The sequence below is a fragment of the Myxine glutinosa genome, chromosome 3, assembly GCF_964187855.1.
Source record: "Myxine glutinosa chromosome 3, kmMyxGlut1.1, whole genome shotgun sequence".
Taxonomy (NCBI): Eukaryota; Metazoa; Chordata; class Myxini; order Myxiniformes; family Myxinidae; genus Myxine; species Myxine glutinosa.
In genome coordinates, this window is record NC_136263.1 from 62,250,767 (window position 1) to 62,275,584 (window position 24,818).

General features: G+C 48.0%; 1 protein-coding gene across 6 annotated transcripts in view; it reads right to left on the reverse strand.

The window, feature by feature from the left end:
- EIF2AK4 (eukaryotic translation initiation factor 2 alpha kinase 4) overlaps positions 1 to 24,818 on the reverse strand; it is a 153,755-nt gene that overhangs the window by 60,174 nt on the left and 68,763 nt on the right. For all 6 annotated transcript variants that reach the window (XR_010983724.2, XM_078774110.1, XM_068110755.2 and 3 more), the window contains one exon: positions 22,466 to 22,702. Coding sequence is in view for 5 of the 6 variants with exons in the window: in XM_078774110.1 (XP_078630236.1) it covers positions 22,466 to 22,702 (237 nt within the window). In the remaining variant the exon portion in view is untranslated. The remainder of the gene's footprint in view (positions 1 to 22,465; positions 22,703 to 24,818) is intronic.

The window sequence follows — 24,818 nt, forward strand, 5'->3', positions numbered from 1 at the left end:
CCTTTTGATGGTGTAGGAAACTGTACTCACTGACACTTTGACTTTCTTTGCAATTTCTCTAAAGGAAAGACCTACAATATGTCAAAACTACCTTCGAGGAAAAGAACAAGACGGTATACTTCAAATCATGGAATGGCCAGCACATTCTCCAGACTTAAACCCCATCGAGCTGGTTTGGGATGAACTGGACAGAAGGGTGAAAGCAAAGCAACCTACAAGTGCAACACATTTGTGGGAACTTCTGCAACAGTGTTGGGAAGAACTTCCCAAACAATATTTGATTTCCATTGTAGAAAGAATGCCAAGAGTGTGTTCGGCGGTTATATCTGCAAAAGGTGGCTACTTTGCAGAGTCAAAAATTTAAATTAAATTTTGTTAAAGAAAACGATTCTATGATTTCTTTTTTTTGATCTCCAATTGTTTATTTGTTCTATGCTTAATTTCAGAGTACATTGAGACATTAAACTGCATACATTTCAATAAAAACTGGAAAACTTTTGACCGGTAGTGTACGTGGGAAAATTACACGCCCAGACCAAGAATCAAACCCAGGTCCTCTGGAAAACCATACCAGTGCTCTGCCATCTGAGCTATCTGGGCGACCCTGACAAAGCATGCAATTTTCCCACACATATGATTGCCACTCTCTTTCCGTCAATGTTTCTGGGGCACTCACTGCCAACCATTGGAGCACCAACGGCCTGAACATGAGAGGGTCCTCCTCCAATTTTCCCACATATATCAATTTTATTATTTAATCCTGTTCATTAATGCAATTGTTAAACTGCAGATTTTGGAAGTGCAAACAAGCACTATTTGGTCACAGCAGCAGATGTGACCACTGTGTTCCAAATATGAAATTCAGAGGAAGTTCCTCGATCATAGACTGACAGCCACACAGACAGAGTGAAGCAATTACTTTCCCCACTTTGCGCTACGCGTGCGGGGTATTACTCTTTATTGAGGGGTTGGGGAGGGGGGGGGGGGAAGGGGGAGGGGAGGGTGAGTAGGCTGTTTTCTTCCAACTTTATACAATGCTTCCCAGTGGTCCAATTCACATCGACATGCTCAAAAATAGACATAAATTAAAGCAGCAGCAGATGTGACCATGTTTTTTTTTTTTTTTAATTGTCATGGCATTTTCATCTTTTTGTCATGGATCAGATGTAAAAATGGAATTAAAAATAAACACATTGTTGCAGCTTTGGGAAACCGCTGAGAAGTAATGGCAACCACCACACAGGTCCCTTAGAATAGTTATTTCATAACAGAACATTATCTTAGTCCCTTCTCCTTATATCGGGTTAGTATGTCGTTATGCGTTGGGGAAGGGAGGACAGGCCCTCCACTCATAAGGGATAATTAGCCAGGCAGATGCACCAAGATTGCATCCACAGTTATTGATTCAAAGTCTTGAAGGACAGAAGAAAGACCAAAGACCATTGGGATATGCACCAGGAAGTGCTTGTGAAGGGGAAGCAACACTCCACCATTCAAGGCCTGAGAAACTTCGGGGGAGCTTGTGGGGGCGGAGTGACAAACTCGACCAACCGGGAGCCCTGAAAACACCCTCCACATCCCCCCCCGCCCCCCACCCTCGGCGAGGGCTGGACAAAAAGGCCTTGCACAAGTTTTTTCAGTCTTTTTTTTGCCGGTTTCGTTCTTGCACGTGTGCATGACGCTCACTTTACCTTGCACGAGAGCACGGCGTGCTTACTCCACGTGTCCCAGGCACTCGCTCTGCACGGTCTCCTGGCACTCGCTCTACACGGTTCCCGACACTGCTCACCTGCTCGTGTTTGTGCTGGGATCGCCTTCACCTGTTTGTGCTGGGGAACGCCATTGGCTGCTCGTGCTGCTCGCTGGTGACACCAAGACAAAGGTCGTTGCAAGGAGAAGCATCGGGTAACCTTGCAACCATTTTGCAACATGTTCCCAACGTTCGTTTTCCCCCCTTCCCTGTGAATGTGTGCTGGCGCCTTGTTCTGTTTATTCGTAGTGATCGTAATAAGGCATAGAATAATCTAAGTTTCTGCTTCTTGTCTCTTTTTCTTTCCTATCGATAAATTGCACTGCAAATACTTGTAAATAAGTCAAATCGTTAAATGTTTCCTTTTCCCTCTGTCCGTCCTTTCTTTCATTGGTCCGCCATTGCTCGCACCCAGAGTAGCGATGGGCCGTAACAAAATTAGCATTAGCCCGGCGGGTACCAATGGTTGCTCGGCCCTCTAAATTTCCATCCAGGAACAAAATAAAGTGGTACACCGCCGGAGGGTACAGCACGTTCCCTGATTGAAACGGTCACGTGCTACAGGTAGGCGGAGTTAGATGATGGACCCTGCTATCACACCGCGATCTAATTGGCATTTGTAGTTGCTGGTTTGCAACCTGCCGAAGTATGGTTATCGGTGCGTGGCAGCCGCAAGTCCGGTAAGTTCGGGAGGGAACGGAGGCTAACATCCTCGTAGTAGACCCGAACCTTGGGCCGTAACACACACACACACACATATATATATATATATATATATATATATATATATATATATATATATATATATATATATATATATATATATATACTGTATATATATATATACAGTGGAACCTTGACTTACGAGTTTAATTCGTTCTGTGACCGAGCTCGTAACTCAAATTGCTCGTATCTCAAATCAAATTTCCCCATTGAAATGCATTGAAATGCTATTAATCCGTTCCAGCCCGCCAAAAACCACACCAATTTTTAAAAAAATATACAGTATATATAAAAATATCTCGCGCTTTATATTTCACCTGTATGCAGCATACAAGTTGGCAGGATGACCTGGACTGGAGGTACGCACACTTGACTCTAAAGTCCAAACTGTCCAGCCTGGGTTTGAATCCCGACCCAGCTATAACCTGTCATGGGTGAATCACAGGCAGGGTGATTCATCAATGTGTGTACCGCTAAACTGGGCGCCCCGTTTGCGTCCCATTAGTTGTTGGATGTTAAGGATCTCACCGTGTTTTCCACAAAGAGAAGGCGAGCTATCGCCGGCACTCTGAACAAGTTGTGGCCTGGCATGGCATGAACATGAAAACATGAACATGAACATGAAATGTTCGACATGAACAAGAAATTTTCCAAAATAACCAAAATGCGAAAACAAAAATGCAGCGCTATACGACAGAGATACTGTACGTGCACGGCAAGATAACCACGTGACCAGAACCCACCTGGCGGCAAAACTCAAAATAACCAACATGCGAAAACAAAAATGCAGCGCTATACGACAGAGATACTGTACGTGCACGGCAAGATAACCACGTGACCGGAACCCACCTGGCGGCAAAACTCAAAATAACCAACATGCGAAAACAAAAATGCAGCGCTATACGACAGAGATACTGTACGTGCACGGCAAGATAACCACGTGACCGGAACCCACCTGGCGGCGTAAACTCAAAATAACCAACATGCGAAAACGAAAATGCAGCGCTATACGACAGAGATACTGTACGTGCACGGCAAGATAACCACGTGACCAGAACCCACCTGGCAGCAAAACTCAAAATAACCAACATGCGAAAACAAAAATGCAGCGCTATACGACAGAGATACTGTACTTGCACGGCAAGATAACCACGTGACCGGGTGGCGAAAGCTCGTAACTCGGATCTCGGCTCGCATCTCAAAGCAATAAACCACCCGAGCGACGGCTCGTATCTCGAAAAACTCGTAAGTTGGGGGCACTCGTAAGTCAAGGTTCCACTGTATATATATATATATATATATACTGTATATATATATATATATATATATATATATATGTATATATATATATATATATATGTATATATATATATATATATATATATATATATATATATATGTATATATGTATATATATATGTATATATATATATATATATATATATATATATATATATATACATATATATATATATATATATATATATATATATATATATATATATATATATATATATATATATATATTGTTACAGATGCGGTTAAGATGTTATTTTGACCGAGCGGTGATGTAACCGCGGCCGAACAGTTATTCCCCGACTAACCCGATTCAACACCAAATGTTGGCCGTATCGCACCGCAGCTGCTCAATATGGAAAACTCTAAAGCGACCGAATGCAAAGAGGAAGAAGACGTACAGAAGAGTAACTGGGTTTATTATTTACACATATAAGCAGGAAGAAAGCAGTCACGTTTATGTACAGGCACACGAGACGCAGGTGACAGTGAAATCCTTAGCTTATACAAGCTTAATTAACCCAGGGACAGAACAAACAAGGACAGACTCACGCGGGGAATGACGATAGGACTGGCGGGAGATGGATGGCTGGCGGGATAGGGAGGTCCAACTGGTCCTGCAGCCGATCGACTCGTTGGGCAGCCGCCGCTCCTTCGCGGCCCTGCTCCAAACTGCCGTCCAGGCCTCACACTGCTGTGGCTGCAGTTTCGGTGGCTCCAGCTGCAGTAAATGCAGTTTCGGTGGCTCGAGCTGTAGTAAGTGCAGTTTCGGTGGCTCGAGCTGCAGCTCAACTCTGGACTTCTCCCGGACTCAACTCAAAGCGCCTCTCTTGGACCCAACTGCTTGGACTCCCTCTCGTCTCTCTGTAAAAGCTCATCTTTTTGGACCCAGAACTCATCCCTCCTCTCAGCTCATCTCCTTGGGAAACGCCCTGCCGTGGGTTATATAGGCCCCGCCCCTCAACCTTTGCGAACCTCCCCAATCGCTCTTCCTCCGCCCTCTCTAGCCAAACCCCTGGCTCATGGTTGGTCGAGTGGGGCTGGCTCACTCCTCCCCTCTATGACGAGGTGGAGACACGCCTTTATTCTCCGACCCTGCCTCGTGGTCAATGGCGGCAATTGGAGGGGAGGTTCCTGGCAATGGCACTCGAGGCCTGGCAATGACGAAAGGGGAAATGAAAGTTTTGGGAATGGGAATGAAGGGAATCTATCTCTTTCACTGGTGCAATGGAGTATTTCAATTAATGGGAGACACAGCCTTACCCTAAAACACATAATAAGATATAACTATCGAACAGGGGTATTCTATGATGGGCTGACGTGCATGCTCTTGGACTAATTATGGGACGCCCTTTGACCTTTACACAGCTCCGGAGGCAGGAGGCGCAGAATAAACAATATTCATCACCAATTTACCACAATACAACACAATCAAAAAAATGCAATCCTCATATCCGCAACACTGCACCCTCCTCCTCTTAGGCACGTCCCGGGCCTACAACTTTTATTTAGTGTGACACGCAGGTGTAGTTACCTCTACTTTTAACCTGACCCTGAGTGCAACAGTTTTAAAACATAAATAAATGTGTCCCGCTGCTCCATTGCACCCTGCCTAACTGACTTACGCCCACAGTTAACCGAATTGCGGAATGGTCTTCAAACTACACACTGACGGTGGGGAGCATTATTTACAGTTGACACTACTTTTATTTACAAGACTAACCCAGGACCTGTGATTGTTCTTTCTGGGGGGGAGACAGTCTGCTCTGCATCGACGCACCATGAAAGCACCCAAAAACGCACCAATACCCCCAAGCACCAATCGGTGCCCAGTCATCATAGTTCGTCAATGTTCAACAATAAAAATAACCAAACAACCCCTAACCCTGCAGGTGATCTCTTGCTCTTCGGCTCCCTCTGCTGGCTATTATTATGTCTTCCAGTTGTTGTCATTCTCTCTCATTTTCTTACTGGCGGCCTATTTGCAATAAAGTGTGCCCAACGTGTCCATTTTATTTTCTTTATTTATGACCCACAGGGCCGACTACGTGTGGTTCACCTGTGGGGCATCGGTGCCCTGTGGCCAAGGTCCGCCAGCAAGATTTCGGGCCCTCATGGCCGGTTCCAGCAGAGGGGCCATGCTCCAACCCATGGGGTCCATCAGTGGTGCTCGGCCACAGGCATGTGGTCCATAATGTGGTGCATCGATGCAGACAGCTGGTTCTGAGAGTTCCGGGCGCACAATGGAGGACTCACGCACGCTCCCCTCGGCGCCCAATGGCGCACAGGTCATGTGGGAGACAAAAGGGGGAAGACAAATGAGCGAGGGGTAAGCTCACAAGGGTACACATCAACAAGGCAATGCAAGGCGAAATGCGTACGGAGAGCGAAAGTGAGAAAAGCTCGTCCCTACCGTACGTCACCCCCCCTTTCACCTACACTACCCTTGCCCTTACCCCATTTTTACAAAATCTACACATTTACAAATTCGTCGCTACTGTCCCGTCTTCCCCATATTTCCCATACCAAATTCGTCACCACAATCCCTCTACTTCAAAATTTGCCATCACCAAATTCATCATCAATCCTTTTAAGGAGGAAGAGATGGAACATCAAGCACAATGTCACACCCACGTCATGATGTGTCTCACAAGCCAAAACATTTGCACATAAAAATAATTAAAACAACCTGGCATGGTGTGGCGGTACGTCATCTCAGGTGAGTGGATGCAGATGGTGCAAGGAGATCCTTCATCCTAACTATCCTCTAAATGATTTTAACACACTTTACACTACCCGGGGTCTCTCCCTGCCAATCCATTGGCCAACTTACACTATGGGTTCTAAAAACCAATCCCCATTGACCAAACTGTGGTGCTGCTCAATTTGGGGTCTCACTCCCCCGATTCATCTCCCGGTGCCCTTGCACAATTTCTGGGCTGTGACGTGTAGCTCTCCCAGCAGGTCTACCCACCTGCACACCCCCACCACTGCAGTTGCCACCCGAGCTTACCTAGCTCCTCACCCTAACCTAACTAACTGGGGAAGGCCCCTCCTGGCTCTGTCACCCCACTCGGTGCCCTCTGGCACTGGGCTACCCGGGTCCGTCCTCCGGATCCTCGGGCCCCATCCACAACAAGTACCGGCTCCCAGAGCCCACCTGCGGCCTCACCTGGCCGACATCCTCACAGTGGTGGAGTGCCCAAACCAACTACACACACTAACAGGCTACACGCCCAGCCGTTTCCACAACACTAATGCACCGATCCAAACATCATTCTTCGACCCGCACCACAGATGCCAATATCCAACCACAATTTACCTATACCCTCTACCTAACACTTACACTACCCGCCCCGGGTATTCGTGATGGGGGTCCACTCTTCCCCCATTCACACCTTCGCACCATCCACTCCACTCCACAACTTCCACCATACTCACTCCACGACCATCCATTCCAATACCCCATATATTCCACACTCCATGTATTCCATACACCTGTTCCTCATACCTGTTGTTGCACACCTGTGCACTCACACCTGGTGCCACCTGCACCCTCCTCCTCTTCCTGGACCAGTTGGTCAACACAACACACCTCACCATCACTCACTCATACATTGCTCCACACACCTGCCCAGTTGCACACACTGTGCAATCACACCTGTTCAATCACACCTGTTCAATCCTCACACACTGCTCGATACACTTGAATACACCTCCAACACTCACACGGCATCATCTGAACTAACTGTTGCCCTGCTAACTTAGTGCTCCCCGTCTTCCCTTTAAACTAAGGACATACCACGTCATTATCATCCACACTAATCTACCTGCGTCCCCACTACAGGTATCCTTGTCACTAACTAATCTTAACGTTACCTAATGTCATTCTCGCTAGATCCCTACACACAATATCCTAACCCACCCGGGCTAGTTTTCACTGCCATCAACCCCATAAGACTAGTGCTCCTTTGCCCCCCGCTGTGAGGGATGGTGGAGTTGCCATCCCACCACATCGGGGAGGTCCCACTATCAATTTTGCTCGTCCAAATTCAATAAATCAAAAATTTGCCAATCACTCGACCAATCCTCTGCCAATCATCACTCTGCCAATCCTTTACCAATCATCAAATTTTGCTTTTTTCTAATTTTGGGTCCAAAACACTAACCTCATCACCCGTATACTTATTAGATCCTCTCGGTGCGCCAATTCACGTCTACAGCCCGGCTTCGTAAAGCCGAGCAATGAATGCGGGTTGTTTGGCGCCGGCGGCTGGATGCTTCCGGCACTCGGTGCAGGGAAGGACGCTTACCCGGGCCGAGATCCCACGCACCACCTCGGCGTGGAGCCATCCAATTGCCCGATCTCGACCTGCCGGAACGCCTTAACAAAAAGGGGTTGCCATGACGACCCTTCCTATCGGGCTGCCCGTTCCGCCGAGCGGAGCACGGACCCGGCCGTTCCCAGCGCGGCCCAGCGTGGATCACGTACGGCGGTCCTTTCGAACCCGCCGTGCTTCGGATCCCCGCTGGTTCTCGCGGCACGCGAAGCCCGGCATGCACCGAGGGCCCGATTCGGCTATAAGTCGCTCTAACCGCTAACCCGGTTACCGTCGATGCCTCACCTGCATGCTTACACCCCGCAGCCCGTTCCTTGCTCATACATCCAGCTGTCTCCCTGCTCTTGGTCATTGCACCTTCTCTAACACACCCAGGTACACTCATTCCGCTCACAGACTTGGTCACACACCTGACCACCGAACACCTTGGCACACATTCGTCGCTCGCACACCTCACCAACACACCTCTTCGCGCCCCCTTCTCGGTCACCTCCTCTGTGACAATCACAGGTGTGCTCTCACTCGCACACCCAACCACGTGCCTCACGACCAACTCAAGTGTGCATTCCCACACACGCTCTACCATTCCAGGTGTGCATCCTTCCATTCCAGGTGTACATCCTCGCTCACCTGTCACAACCAACTCACGCTCCATGTCACTCTCACTACTCTCACCTCCACTCTTGACAACGCACTCACCCTTACTCTCGACAGCGCACTCTTTTCTCATGCCCCTGTCCGTTACACACCTTTCTCGCGCATCCTCTTGCGCACACTCTTTCGTTACATCCTCTGTAACTCTCACCACAGGCGTGCATTCTCCTTCACTCTTGACAGCGCACTCTTTCCCCATGCACCTGTCCGTTACACACCTTTCTCGCGCACCCTCTCGCGCACACTCTCCCGTTACATCCTCTGTAACACTCACCACACCGCGCTTCCATGTGCCCCCTCGCACACGCGCAACAACCAACTCACTCTTGACGGCACACTCTCCCGTTACATCCTCCGTAACACTCCTTGGCGCGCACTTTTTCCTCACACACCCCAGAGTCGGACATTCTCGCACACCTCCTCCTTCGCACACCGTACCTGTCGCACACTTCACCAACGGCCTTTCACGAACACCCGGATCCACAACAACCCCCAAGCCGACTGAAGCTCCCCTCACATCATGTACATTTCCTCGTATATCGCCACTCACCTTGGCACCTCGTCGTCGCACCTCCTCTGCCACCTGCAAACTCTTGATTTGGTTAGTGAGCACATCATTATGAGTTGAGCACCGACTTTGTACCAATTCCATCACCTCCTCTTGGATTTCTCTTTTAGTTTCTGTCCGTCTCTTCTTAATTTCACTCACCCCCTCTAACACCTCCTTTAATTTTTGCTTCACCTCTTTTATTTCCCGGTGCGTCTCCTCAAGTTCGTCCTCTATGTGCGTCCTTACCTGCCGGTCCTTTGTCTCCATTATCTCTGTCACCTCGTCCAACCTCATTGTCAGTCCCTCACGTACCATCTGACATTGCTTCTGTGTCGCTATTAAGTCCTTTTTTATGTCGTTTTGTGTCGCTTTTAACCCTCCTAGTACCGCAGTGTTCCTTTGAACCTGCTCCACTAACTCCGTTTGTCCCTCTGTCAGCTGTTCTACCTCCTCCGTCAGATCTTCTATTCCCCCTTGTAACTTAGCCGTTCCATTTCTCACCTCTTTCTCTATACGCTTTTCACCTCGCTTTACCTCCTCGCGTACCCCCGAGACCTCCTCACTTACACCTCGTCGTATCTCCTCTTTCATCTCCTCCATCTGGTTCCCCATCTGTTCGATTTCCCGGGCGGATTGCTCCCCTATTTCCGGCAATTTGTCTTCCATCCTATTTTCTAACCCAATTAACCCATTTTTCACCCCCTCTAACTGATTCTCCTGGGCAGCCATTCTATTTTCCACCCCCGTTAACCCATTCTTTACCTCTTTTATTCCGTTGTCTAACCCCTCAAATTTAGCTTCTAGCCGTTCCCCCATTTCTCCCATTTCGCCCCCCAATCGCTCACTATCAGCCCTTGCTTCGTCCCTCATTGCCCCCATTTGCTCACTCTGAGCCTTCATTTGCTCACTCTGAGCATCCATCCGGTTCCCCATTTTGGCTTCTAATCGCTCCCCCTGAGCATCCATTTTTGCCATCATTTGAATCATAAAGACTCGCATGTACTCCAGCATCTCTGGCTCGGCTGCCGCGACCACGGGCGCAGCGCAATTTGGTACTGCTACGGTCACGGGCGTGGCAAAATTTGGTGCCGCTACACCCACGTGCGCGAGGACGCCATCTTGTGCGTCTGATACCCCCTCAACCACCTCCTCCATATACATTACCCCGAGGTCCTGGGTTACTCCTAACCCCTCCTCTAGCTCACCCACCGGCATCCGATCACCTTGACCAGCCATGGCGCGATTTCAAAATTCGGGTTTTCCTTTAAAAATAAAACAATTTCCAGCTGCTTGTAATTTTGAGCGCGTTAAGCGCGCTTCGGGCCTCGTATCCCACTCCCCGACACCAATTGTTACGGACGCGGTTAAGATGTTATTTTGACCGAGCGGTGGTGTAACCGCGGCCGAACAGTTATTCCCCGACTAACCCGATTCAACCCCAAACGTTGGCCGTATCGCACCGCAGCTGCTCAATATGGAAAACTCTAAAGCGACCGAATGCAAAAAGGAAGAAGACGTACAGAAGAGTAACTGGGTTTATTATTTACACATATAAGCAGGAAGAAAGCAGTCACGTTTATTTACAGGCACACGAGACGCAGGTGACACAGTGAAATCCTTAGCTTATACAAGCTTAATTAACCCAGGGACAGAACAAACAAGGACAGACTCACGCGGGGAATGATGATAGGACTGGCGGGAGATGGATGGCTGGCGGGATAGGGAGGTCCAACTGGTCCTGCAGCCGATCGACTCGTTGGGCAGCCGCCGCTCCTTCGCGGCCCTGCTCCAAACTGCCGTCCAGGCCTCACGCTGCTGTGGCTGCAGTTTCGGTGGCTCCAGCTGCAGTAAATGCAGTTTCGGTGGCTCGAGCTGCAGTAAGTGCAGTTTCGGTGGCTCGAGCTGCAGCTCAACTCTGGACTTCTCCCGGACTCAACTCAAAGCGCCTCTCTTGGACCCAACTGCTTGGACTCCCTCTCGTCTCTCTGTAAAAGCTCATCTTTTTGGACCCAGAACTCATCCCTCCTCTCAGTTCATCTCCTCGGGAAACGCCCTGCCGTGGGTTATATAGGCCCCGCCCCTCAACCTTTGCGAACCTCCCCGATCGCTCTTCCTCCGCCCTCTCTAGCCAAACCCCTGGCTCATGGTTGGTCGAGTGGGGCTGGCTCACTCCTCCCCTCTATGACGAGGTGGAGACACGCCTTTATTCTCCGACCCTGCCTCGTGGTCAATGGCGGCAATTGGAGGGGAGGTTCCTGGCAATGGCACTCGAGGCCTGGCAATGACGAAAGGGGAAATGAAAGTTTTGGGAATGGGAATGAAGGGAATCTATCTCTTTCACTGGTGCAATGGAGTATTTCAATTAATGGGAGACACAGCCTTACCCTAAAACACATAATAAGATATAACTATCGAACAGGGGTATTCTATGATGGGCTGACGTGCATGCTCTTGGACTAATTATGGGACGCCCTTTGACCTTTACACAGCTCCGGAGGCAGGAGGCGCAGAATAAACAATATTCATCACCAATTTACCACAATACAACACAATCAAAAAAATGCAATCCTCATATCCGCAACAATATATATATATATACATACACATATATATATATAAAATATATATACATACACATATATATATACATATATATACATCCACATAAATATATATATAAAATATATATACATACACATATATATACATATATAAAATATATAACATATATATATATATATATATATATATATATATATATATATATATATATATATATATATATATATATACTAGTGTTCAAAAAGTATCCGACCTTTATTTTTCGTGCGTAAAAAAAAAAGAAGCTAGGGAGGCGTTGATTGGTGCACGTATGTAGGCGATCCTAATGCACACGCGTGAATTTTTTCCCACCTGCAGAAGCTGTCATTCGACGGCAGACCGCCGATGAGTGAGGACATGTAAGTGAGCGCCGTCGGATTTTCGTTTTTGACAAAATGACGGAAAAACTTGAACAACGCTACTGCATCAAATTTTGTGTTTTTTGGCCTCGGGGATGTTGCATGCTTCCATTGTGATGACTGCAACTTGGTTTCTGGGTCGTACCCATAAACCCAGGACTCATCGCCAGTGATCACTGTATTGAGGAAGCTGGGATCGCTGTTCACAGTCTCCAGCATGTCCTGTGCGATCTCCAAACGGAGTTGCTTCTGCTCAATCGTTAGCAGCTTTGGTACGAACTTCGCTGAGATTCTCCTGAAGCCCAAATCCTCCTTCATAATGGAATGAACGGTGTTAAATCTTGCGGATCGTTTCCACTTGGGAATCGCCAAGCTTTACACAAAATTTGATGCAGTAGCGTTGTTCAAGTTTTTCCGTCATTTTGTCAAAAACGAAAATCCGACGGCGCTCACTTACATGTCCTCACTCATCGGCGGTCTGCCGTCGAATGACAGCTTCTGCAGGTGGGAAAAAATTCACGCGTGTGCATTAGGATCGCCTACATACGTGCACCAATCAACGCCTCACTAGCTTCTTTTTTTTTACGCACTAAAAATAAAGGTCGGATACTTTTTGAACACACTACGTGTATATATATATATATATATATATATATATATATATATATATATATATATATATATATATATATATATATATATATACAGTGATCCCTCGTTTATCGCGGGGGTTACGTTCCAGAACCCCCCGCGATAGACGAAAATCCGCGAAGTAGCGACCATATTTTTATTTTATTATTTATATATATTTTAAAGCTTTATGACGCTCCCCACACTCTTATTAACCTTTCCCACACTCTTATTAACCTTTCTCACACTCTTATTAACCTTTCCCATACTCTTATAAACACTTCCTATACTGTTAAACACTTTTTACACTCTTAAACATACGTAATTTTAACAACATATAAAATTCTAATGGGTACTCACGATTGAAGATACTGTAGCGACCCATGGGTTCCCCAAGCAAGACCAGCATCAGAATCTCCTTGCTCCAGCCGGTGACGTCACCGGCGGGGATCCCCGGTGCCAGAGTGGCTGGTCACGTGACCGCCAAAGCGTGCCGCGCGTGCGGGTATAATCAGCTACACCTGTTGATCACGTGACCGTCGAAGCACGCCACGCTTTAGAGGCGTGGCTTTCGGTTTCTGGTTGTGCTTTATAATGCAGCCCGATAAACGGGCTTTTCAGTGTTCCCGAGTTGGTTTTGAGAATAAATATCTTCTCGGACGAGTTTGTGTCTTGCCCGTCATTTCGTCCGTATCAAGCAAGAGCCCCGGCTCTTCAATACTACAACTTGCGTGATGAAGATGATGATGAATTAGCTGTGCAGTATTGATGACGATGAAGGTGATGACGATGATGAATGTACTGCACAGCCAGAAAGAGCATGACAGTTACCCATTACGTGGGTAACTAGCGCAAGTGGAAGCTGCCGCATCTGCGTTTTCCATACGCACGACTCTTTGTCTCTTTGTCTACTCTTCTACTGTACACTATGTACAGTATTTTATTTCTTGTAATATGTTTTAATTACTGTATTTTTCTTATTTTTTTACGTTTTTAAATTTTTTAGGCTAGTAAATGCTTATTTTACCACAAAAATATTTAAAATAATAGTATATAAAAATACATTTATACCGCAAAATCCCGCAATATAGCGAAAAATCCGTGATATAATTTTACATATACTAGCGAGAAAAACCCGCCATGTACCGAAGCCGCGAAAAGTGAACCGCGATATAGCGAGGGATGACTGTATATATATATATATATGTATATATATATATATATATATATATATATATATATATTGTTGCGAATATGGAATTTGGCCTCCATATCCGCTTGTAAATATTCCCCTATTTTCTCCAATACTCCCCAACTTTCCCCGATCCCCCATTCCCTAGTCCCATTGCATGTAAATAACAATCAGTAGAGCCGACCTTCCCCTTATTCCCCCATTAAATGTCGTGCCCAGGTCCACCGCACCACACGTAGCCAACTTTCGGACATCTTCCTAGTTATTCTTATTCTATGTCAGTTAAGGCCTCGTTTCCATTAATTATGACTCTTCGTTGCACCAGAATGTGATTATATGGCATCAGTAGTGAGTTTAGGACCTTTCCCATACCTCCTCCCATCTTCTTCCCCAAACAACAACAATAACAACAACTACAACAACAATTACAACAACAACAGAGGAGATGGCGGCGGAGCGGGGGAGGATGCGTCCTCACACCGGCTCGATTAGCTCCAGACCATGCGCTCCACGGGGTTACCCCGAAGGGGCTGGCTGTCAGCTCCTCGTCAGGGGCGGAGCCAGTAACCCCCCCCACGCACCCAATGAGAAGCAACGTGCCGATTCCACGAGGCGGAGCTAACGAGCCGAGGGCGTGTCACTCCCCGCCGGATATACGCGGCCCCGCGCCGGACGTGACGTCAGATGCGCCTCAGCTTGGAGAGAGAAGCCACCGCCACCCCCAGCGCGACGATACCTCCCCGCATCTTTGGACCGAACTGGACCGTACGTGATCCTGCCCTGAGCCCAGGTGCACCTGGAGCGATCGCTACCCGCTTTCGTTGCAATCAAACCCCCGTGTGAGTGAGCCTTGTCCCGTTTATTTGTCGTCTGTTGGGGTTAATATAAGCGTGTTTAAGTGCCCACCTTCCTATGTTTCCCTCTTGTCCCTGTAATCTAAACCTTCCGCATTATTGTAATAACAACCTTTGAGAACCGTATCCCTGGTGTCGTGTCGTATTAATTCCAGCCGTGTGTCTTCTTTTTCCTTCATTGGTCTAGCATAGCGCTGTTAGTCAACGTTCGGGCACAATCGGGTAACTTGTGCAGACGTGGTCATACCATAAAACCGCTCGGGAAATAACATCCAAGCCACGTCTGTAACAATTGGTGTCGAGGAGTGGAATTCGAACCCGGGACTAAATTAGTTAGGCCCAAATTTTGGGAGGGAAAATCGAGCCGGAGCGCGTACGGCGCTCGACCGAATCGATTCGGAGCGCGTTTCCCGCGCGAAATTATAACGGCGAAATTTCAATTTGTTTTACGAAAATAAAAAATAAAAACCGAATTTTGAAAGTCGCGCTATGGCGGATCAAGACGGCTGGGGTCCGGTAGGGGAGAGTGAGGTAGGGTCGATCCAGGACCAAAATGAGGGACATGAGGAGAGCGAAACAGCGGGGGTAGCAGACGCGCAAAATAGCGCCGTCACGCACGAAGAAGCGGGCGCGCAAAATGGCGCCTCGCTGATCACCGCGCCAGCGACCGTGGCAGCGCCCCCGGTGGATTGGAATTTGTTTTTTATGCAAATGAAGGCCCTTATGGACAAGAATAATGAAGAAATGGAAAGCAGAATAATGATGGGAATGAGGGCTGATAGGGAACAAATGGGGAACCGGATGGATGCTCAGAGTGAGCAATTGGGGGTAATGGGGAACCAAATGGGGGTAATGGGGAACCAAATGGGGGTAATGAGGGACGAAGCGAGGGGTACCGGTGAGGGGTTAGACAACGGGATAAAAGAAGTGAAAAATGGGTTAATGGGGGTAGAAAATAGAATGGCTGCCCAGGAGAATCAGATAGAGGGAGTGAAAACTGGGTTAGAGGGGTTAGAAAACAGTATGGAAGGCAAATTGAGGGACATGAGGGACCAAGCGGAAAGGGAAGTTAAACAAATGGAGCAGCAGATAGAGGGGGTCAGAATGGGGGTAGAAACCAAACTGGATGCTCACAGGGAGGAAATGGAGCAGATGAGGGTGGCATCTGGGCAGGAGATGCAAGTGATGGGAGAGGAGATCAGAAGAGGAGTGAGTGAGGAGGTCGGAGGAGTGCGCGAGGAGGTGAGGCACTGTAAGGAGCGCATGGAGAAAGAGGTGAGAAAGGGGACTGTAAAGTTACAAGGGGGCATAGAGGTCCTGACGCAGGAGGTGGAACAGCTGACGGAGGGACAAAAAGGACTAACGGAGCAGGTTCAAAGGAACACTGCAGTATTAGGAGGTTTAAAAGCGACACAAAACGACATAAAAAACGACTTAATAGCGACAAAGAGGGAATGTCAGATAGTACGTGAGGGACTGACAACGAGGTTGGACGAGGTGATAGAGGTAATGGAGACGAAGGACCGGCAGGTGAGGACGCACATGGAAACGGTCAAGGTAGCCTTGGAGGACGAGCTTGAGGAGACGTACCGGGGAATAAAAGAGGTGAGGCACAAATTAGAAGAAGTGGAAGAAGGGGTGAGCGAAATTAAGAAGCGACGGAGAGGGGATAACAAAGAGATAAAAGAGGAGATAAAAGAATTGGTCCAAAGTCTGTGTTTGGATCGTGATGTGCTCGTTAACCGGATGAGGGATTCGCAGGTGATGGAGGAGAAGCGAAGAGGAAGAGGACCCGGTGTAAGTGGTGACCAATATGGTCGTGCGTATGATGCGCCAGGTGATTTAAGAGGCTTGGGGTTCGAGATGGACCCGGGTGTTCGTGAGAGGCCACTGGTGAAGTGTGCGACAGGTCTGGTGTGCGAAAGAGGAGGTGTGCGAGAAAGTCCGACTCTGGGGTGTGTGAGGAAAAAGTGCGTGCCAAGGAGTGAGGGTGCTGGCGAGAGTGAGTCGGTCGTAGCGCGTGTGCGAGGGAGCACATGGAAGCGTGGTGTGGTGAGTGTTACAGAGGGTGTGACGGGAGAGTGTGCGCGAGAAAGGTGTGTGACGGACAGGTGCATGAGGAAAGAGTGCGCTGTCAGAAGTAAGGAAGAGTGTCCACCTGTGGTGAGTGTTACAGAGGGTGTAACGGGAGAGTGTGCGCGAGAAAGGTGTGTGACGGACAGGTGCATGAGGAAAGAGTGCGCTGTCGGAAGTAAGGAAGAGTGTCCACCTGTGGTGAGTGTTACAGAGGGTGTAATGGGAGAGTGTGCGCGAGAAAGGTGTGTGACGGACAGGTGCATGAGGAAAGAGTGTGCTGTCAAGAGTAAGGGTGAGTGCGTTGTCACGAGTGGAGGTGAGAGTAGTGAGAGTGACAAGGAGAGTGAGCTGGTTGTGACAGGTGAGCGAGGATGTACACCTGGGATGGAAGGATGCACACCTGGAATGGTAGAGCGTGAGTGGGAATGCACGCTGGAGTTGGTGGTGAGGCACGTGGTTGGGTGTGCGAATGAGAGCACACCTGTGATTGTCACAGAGGGGGTGCGAAGCGGTGTATTGGTGAGGTGTGCTACCAACGAATGTGTGCCAAAGTGTTCGGTGGTCAGGTGTGTGACCAAGGCTGTGAGTGGAATGGGTGTACCTGGGTGTGTAAGGAACGGTACAAGGAGCATGGAAACGGCTGGAGGTGTGAGCAAGGAACGGGCTGCGGGGTGTAAGCAAGCAGGTGAAGCATCGACGGTGACCGGGTTAAAGGTTAGGTCGACTTTTAGCCGAAGCGGGCCCTCGGTGCGTGCCGGGTTTCGCGTGCCGCGAGAACCAGCGGGGATCCGAGCCACGGCGGGTTCGAAAGGACCGCCGTGCGCGATCCGTGCCGGGCCTCGCTTTGAACGGCCGCGTCCAGGCTCCACTAGGCGGAGCTGGCAGCCCGATAGGAAGGGTCGTTATGGCGACCACGTTTTGTTGAGACGTGCCGGCAGGTCGAGATCGGGACATTGGATGGCTCCACGCCGAGGTGATGCGTGGGATCTCGGCCCGGGTAAGCCCCCGTCCCTGCCCCGAATGCCGGACGCATCCACCCGCTGGCACAAAACAACCAGCATCCATTGCTTGGCTTTACGAAGCCGGGCTTTGGACAGGGATTGGCGCACCGAGAGGTATTAGTGAGTAGACTGGGTGATGAGGTTAGTGTTTTGGACCCAAAATTAGAGAAGAACAAAATTTGATGATTGGCAAGGGATTGGCAGTAGTGATTGGCAGATGATGGGCAGTGATTGGCAAATTTTTAATTTGTTGCAATTTGATGTGCAAAATTGGTAGTGAGAGACCCCCGATGTGGTGGGATGGCAAATCCACCATCCTTCCCATGGGGGGGCAAAGGAGCAATAGCTTATGGGGTGTATGGCAGTGAAAACTAGCCCGGGTGGGTTAGGATATTGTGTGTAGGGATCTAGAAGATGACATTAGGTGACGTTAAGATTAGTTAGTGACTGATACCTGTAGTGGGGACGCAGGTAGATTAGTATGGATGATAATGACGAGGGAGCGCAATAGTTTAAAGGGACGACTGGGAAGCGCAAGTTTCAGAAGGGAGTAGTTAGCTGAGATGATGCTGTGTGTGTGAGAATTGAACAGGTGTGATTGCACAGGTGTGCAACTGGACAGGTGTGTGGAGCAGTGTATGAGTAATGAGTGTGTGGATCAGCGCGAATGCGCTTGGGGAGAGAAGGGTGCAGGTGGCACCAGGTGTGAGAGCACAGGTGTGCAAGTACAGGTGTGTGGAGAGAGTTGGAGTAAGTGGTACGGAGTGGTGTGCATGGTGCGAAGGTGTGGATGGGGGAAGAGTGGACCCCTTTCACGAGTACCCGGGGCGGGTAGTGTAAGTGTTAGGTAGAGGGTACAGGTAAATTGTGGTTGGATATTGGCATTTGTGGTGCGGTTGCAGAATGGTGTTGTGAATGGGTGCATTAGTGTTGTGGAAATGGCTGGGCGTGTAGCCTGTTAGTGTGTGTAGTTGGTTGGGCACTCCACCACTGTGAGGATGTCGGCCAGGTGAGGCCGCAGGTGGGCTCTGGGAGCCGGTAGAGTTGTGGATGGGGCCCGAGGATCCGGAGGATGGACCCGGGTAGCCCAGTGCCAGAGAGGGCACCGAGTGGGGAGAGTGCCAGAGGGCCTTCCCCAGGTAGTTAGGTTAGGGTAAGGAGCAGGTAAGCTCGGAGGCAACTGCAGTGGTGGAGGTGTGCAGGTGGGTAGACCCACTGGGAGAGGTACACGTCGCAGCCCAGAAATTGTACGAGGGCACCGGGAGATGAATCGGGGGAGTGAGACCCCAAATTGAAGAGCACCACAGTTTGGCCAATGGGAATTGGTTTTTAGAACCCATAGTGTAAGAGGGCCAATGGGTTGGCCGGAGAAAGACCCCGGGTAGTGTAAAGTTGTTAAAGTCATTTAGGCGATAGTTAGGATTGATGAACCTGTCGCACCATACGCAGCCACTTACCTGTGGTGATGATGATGACTCCACACCTGTGTTTTCTTTGTTTTGTGCAGGAAATGAGATTGCTGTGAGGATTTGTGAGACGCATCACGACGTGGATGAGACATTGGGGTGATTCCATCTCTCCCTCCCTAGGAGGGACTGATGATGAATTGGTGATGGCAAATTTTGATGTTCAGTTGGAGATGGCAAATTTTGATGAGAGTTGAAAATGGCAAATTTGATTGGTTAGGAGGGAGAGAAGACGAATTTGGTATATGGGAGGAACGGGGAAGACAGTAGGGATGTTTGTTGATTTGTAAAGTAGATGTTTATGAGTAGTGTTGTGTTGTGTGGATACAGTAAGGGGTAAGGGAGGGGCCATGTAGGTTACCTGGTGGGGGGGGGGGCGTACGATAGGAACGTACCTGTCTCACCTGGTTCCCATGTGCCCCCAGTGTGCATTACCTTACATTGCGTGCACTTTTGCGCCCTTACCACCTTACTCACTTGTCTGCTTCTTTTGTCTCCCACCTCCGAGGATCTGGCTTTGGGGTAGAGAGAGAGGAGAGAGAGGTGCTGGCTGCGCAGTTGTGGGCCTGCACTTTCGCTGTTCGCTGCCTGGATCGGTACACCATATGGACCGCAATGTTTGTGGCCACCCACAATGGACCGCAGTTCGTTTGCGGCCAAGCACCACCCGGGGATGGACCTATGGATCAACGTGGCACCTATGCCATACAGGTGAACCACTAATAGTTAACACCACCAAGTGCACCACAAGAAGAGCAAGAGACACCTGCAGGGTTAGGGGTTGTCGCATTTATTTTTAATCATTGAACAATGGTGACTGCACCGATTGGTGGTGGGGTGGTGCTTTTGATGCTGAAAAAGGGTGCTCTGCACGTTATTAAAGGCCGTCGGCCACAGAGCACTCGTGGGTTGGTGTATCGATGTTGGCAAGCGCGCTCTCTCTATGCATAACATCTGCATGTGTTCCTCCAAAAACAGGTCCTGGATCGTAGTGTAAATAGCAGCGTAGTCTTGTAAATAATGCTCCCTACCGGCTGTATGTTTAGTTTGAGAATTCTTTCCGGATTCGGTTATCCTGTGGGTGTGTTTCTGTGAGGAGAAGGGTGCAACGTCGCAGGGGGACATATTTACTCATTTGTGAATATCTGTAAAACTGTCGCACTCAGGGTAGAGTTAATAGTAGAGGGAACTACATTGCGTGCCACACTAAAGTAGGTAAAAATTTATCGGGTCGGGACGCCCCGAGGGTAGAGAAGGGTGCAATGTTGCGAATATGGAATTTGGCCTCCATATCCGCTTGTAAATATTCCCCTATTTTCTCCAATACTCCCCAACTTTCCCCGATCCCCCATTCCCTAGTCCCATTGCATGTAAATAACAATCAGTAGAGCCGACCTTCCCCTTATTCCCCCATTAAATGTCGTGCCCAGGTCCACCGCACCACACGTAGCCAACTTTCGGACATCTTCCTAGTTATTCTTATTCTATGTCAGTTAAGGCCTCGTTTCCATTAATTATGACTCTTCGTTGCACCAGAATGTGATTATATGGCATCAGTAGTGAGTTTAGGACCTTTCCCATACCTCCTCCCATCTTCTTCCCCAAACAACAACAATAACAACAACTACAACAACAATTACAACAACAACAGAGGAGATGGCGGCGGAGCGGGGGAGGATGCGTCCTCACACCGGCTCGATTAGCTCCAGACCATGCGCTCCACGGGGTTACCCCGAAGGGGCTGGCTGTCAGCTCCTCGTCAGGGGCGGAGCCAGTAACCCCCCCCACGCACCCAATGAGAAGCAACGTGCCGATTCCACGAGGCGGAGCTAACGAGCCGAGGGCGTGTCACTCCCCGCCGGATATACGCGGCCCCGCGCCGGACGTGACGTCAGATGCGCCTCAGCTTGGAGAGAGAAGCCACCGCCACCCCCAGCGCGACGATACCTCCCCGCATCTTTGGACCGAACTGGACCGTACGTGATCCTGCCCTGAGCCCAGGTGCACCTGGAGCGATCGCTACCCGCTTTCGTTGCAATCAAACCCCCGTGTGAGTGAGCCTTGTCCCGTTTATTTGTCGTCTGTTGGGGTTAATATAAGCGTGTTTAAGTGCCCACCTTCCTATGTTTCCCTCTTGTCCCTGTAATCTAAACCTTCCGCATTATTGTAATAACAACCTTTGAGAACCGTATCCCTGGTGTCGTGTCGTATTAATTCCAGCCGTGTGTCTTCTTTTTCCTTCATTGGTCTAGCATAGCGCTGTTAGTCAACGTTCGGGCACAATCGGGTAACTTGTGCAGACGTGGTCATACCATAAAACCGCTCGGGAAATAACATCCAAGCCACGTCTGTAACAATTTATATATATATATATATATATATATATATAAAAATAAATAAAATTTGTGACTGTTTCATACAACCAAAATTTATCTTCTCGTCTTTTTGGGCTAAAAGCTGATAAGACGAGAAGGTAAATTTTACAACAAATTGAAATAAACAAAATAACATCAGGATGAATCCTGTATTTGTGGTGTCGTCCATTGCACTTCTCCATGACAAAACGATCCTGGCAACAGTCACTTCGCAAAGCAATTTGTCCACCTGAAATCATGATCCAAATGACTTGCATGTGGGGGAAGAATTCCAAGGCGGAATTCAATTCAAAGAGGAGGCAAGATTTTGTAACGGCAAATCGGTTTAAAACAAGAATCCGTGCACAACTGCCTTGTTGTCTTCACCAAATTTGCGAGTCAGAAAATAGCGGGGCTGGTGGAGGGAAGGGGAGAGGAGGTTGATAAGAAAGGGGATATAAATGTTTCGTCATTGTGATCATGTTATTAGGCTAAAGTTTTTTCACCCTCTTGGAGGATTTAACATTTCGACCTTTGGGAGTGCGTGAATGGGTAAAGAGCTATAGACAGGTGCCAATTTCAAAAAAGACCCAGGTATGACTAAGCACGATGCACTCACTTTGTGAATATCAGCATCGTAGGCAAAGTCTGCAGCGATCGTGATGCGCTGAGCGAACATTCTGTCCACCAAGCTGCGGTATGCCTTGCTGTGCGGCATGGCCAGCGTGCTTTGCAAGGCCTCGTGAAGGCCCGAGCGCTCCAGCTGTGTAGGGGGTAGTGTCCCGCTGTGCAAAAGCTCCATTGCGGCAGGTCGCTGCCCGGGATCATGATGGAGCAACCAACGAAGGACCAATGCCTGTGGCAAAGCATTTGGTGGAACTGTGAAACCTTGTTGTGAGCCTTTGACTGAGTTATCGAATCACTGTTGCTGCAGAAACACATCAATAACTACATCGAGTAGTGCGAGCGTTGAATGAGTGCATAAGCATTTAGCACAGTCGTGAATAATCTTCACAAATTTGTCACAATAGACCCGAAAGGTTTTGATGCTTGCTTGAGGCCAGCCACGTTTCATCGATAAAAGTTTCAAATGTTTTCATCAGTGGTTCTTAAACTGGGGGGTCGACCCTTGAAGGGGGCTGAGAAGATTTCAGGTTGGGTATGAGGTGTCTGTGGAAAATGCTGGCATGAAGGGCATACTATGCAAAAGGTGCATTCGCATAAAATGATGTACGTTTATATATACACCTCGACCCCGACATTCGCGGGGGACACGTTCCTGGAAAGTTCCACAAAAATAGTTGGAATCACGAATGTGGGGGCATTGTTTCAATGTACAAAGGGGGGATAGGATCCGGGCATTTCAAAATCTGCCAATGTCGAGGAAAATCCGCGAATATTGGGGCATTCTTTCGATGGGGAAAGGGGGACAGCTAATTGCACTCATAGATGCTGTAGAGCATTTGCATTCTGTACAGTAACTCACGGGGGATGACATGATACACAGATGGTGGAATATCCCACAAAGCTGTTCACAGTGCGAATGCTGGAATATCCTGCAAAGCAATGTTTACCGTGTGAATGGTGGAATATCCCACGGAGAAATGTTTACCGTGTGAATGGTGGAATATCCCGCGAATAAATGTTTACCGTGTGAATGGTGGAATATCCCGTGAATAAATGTTGACTGTGTGAATGGTGGAACATCCCGCGAAGAAATGTTTACCATGTGAATGGTGGAATATCCCACGAAGAAATGTTTACCGTGTGAATGGTGGATATTTCCCGTGAATAAATGTTTACCGTGTGAATGGTGGAATATCCTGTGAATAAGTGTTTACTGTGTGAATGGTGGAATATCCTGTGAAGAAATGTTTACCATGAGAATGGTTGACTATCCCGTGAAGAAATGTTTACCGTGTGAATGGTGGAATATCCTGTGAAGAAATGTTTACTATGAGAATGGTGGAATATCCCGCAGAGCTCACTTATAGCGTGGCTAAAATATTTTTTAGTCGCTAAAATATAGCGTGGCCGCTAAAGGCCGTGAAAACGCGAAGCACAGGGCCAGGAATGTAGAAGCCATGAAGGAATGTAGAAGGAATGTAGGTCATGCTCGCGGTTTAAGTAAAAAAAATTTGTGCCCGTGAAAAACCGCTAATTTGCGGGACACATGGCCGCGAATGTATAAGCAGGTCGCAATTTATCAACCGCGAATACGCGGGGTCTGCGAATGTTGGGAACGCGAATATTGGGGTTGAGCTGTATATATACACTTACATCGTTTGTGTGTGTGTGTGTATGTATATATATCTCATAATATATAAAGCTCTTTCTAACCACCAACTGAATTAATGACTGACTGACTGACTGATATTAATGTTTGGTACCTTCCTGGTGTCATAGAAAGCCAAAATTTGGCATGCCAATGGATAACGAAGCCGATACATTGGGGGAAAAAAAATCACAAAACCGTCACAAAGTATCCGTAAATGAAAATTTACATTAAAAAATCGTATAAGCTTCCATAAAAAATAAAATCTCAATCAATATCGAGCATTTGAAAATTGTAATTTATATAACTAAAACTGTGAAATAAAAATTTCAAAGAAAATATACGTAAAAACCGTAAACACATCCATAAAGTAAATAAATAAATCTAAATTGATATCGAGCAGGTCAGTGATGCGAACGAAACTTGGTGGACCAGTTGGGTGTCTGACAAGGACGATTTGATTCGATTTTGGTGAAGATCTGAATATGGATTCGGATATGAGGATTATTTAATTTTTTAAGCGATTCTTCACCATTGGGAGATAGGGCCGAAAACGATACATAGCAGGATATCTGAAAAAGTTATGGATGGATTTGGACGAAACTTGTTGGACAGGTTGTTTGTGTGACGAGGAAGAATCAATTAAATTTTGGAGAAGATCCGGATCCGGATCCAGCTAGTATAATTTTATAAGTGA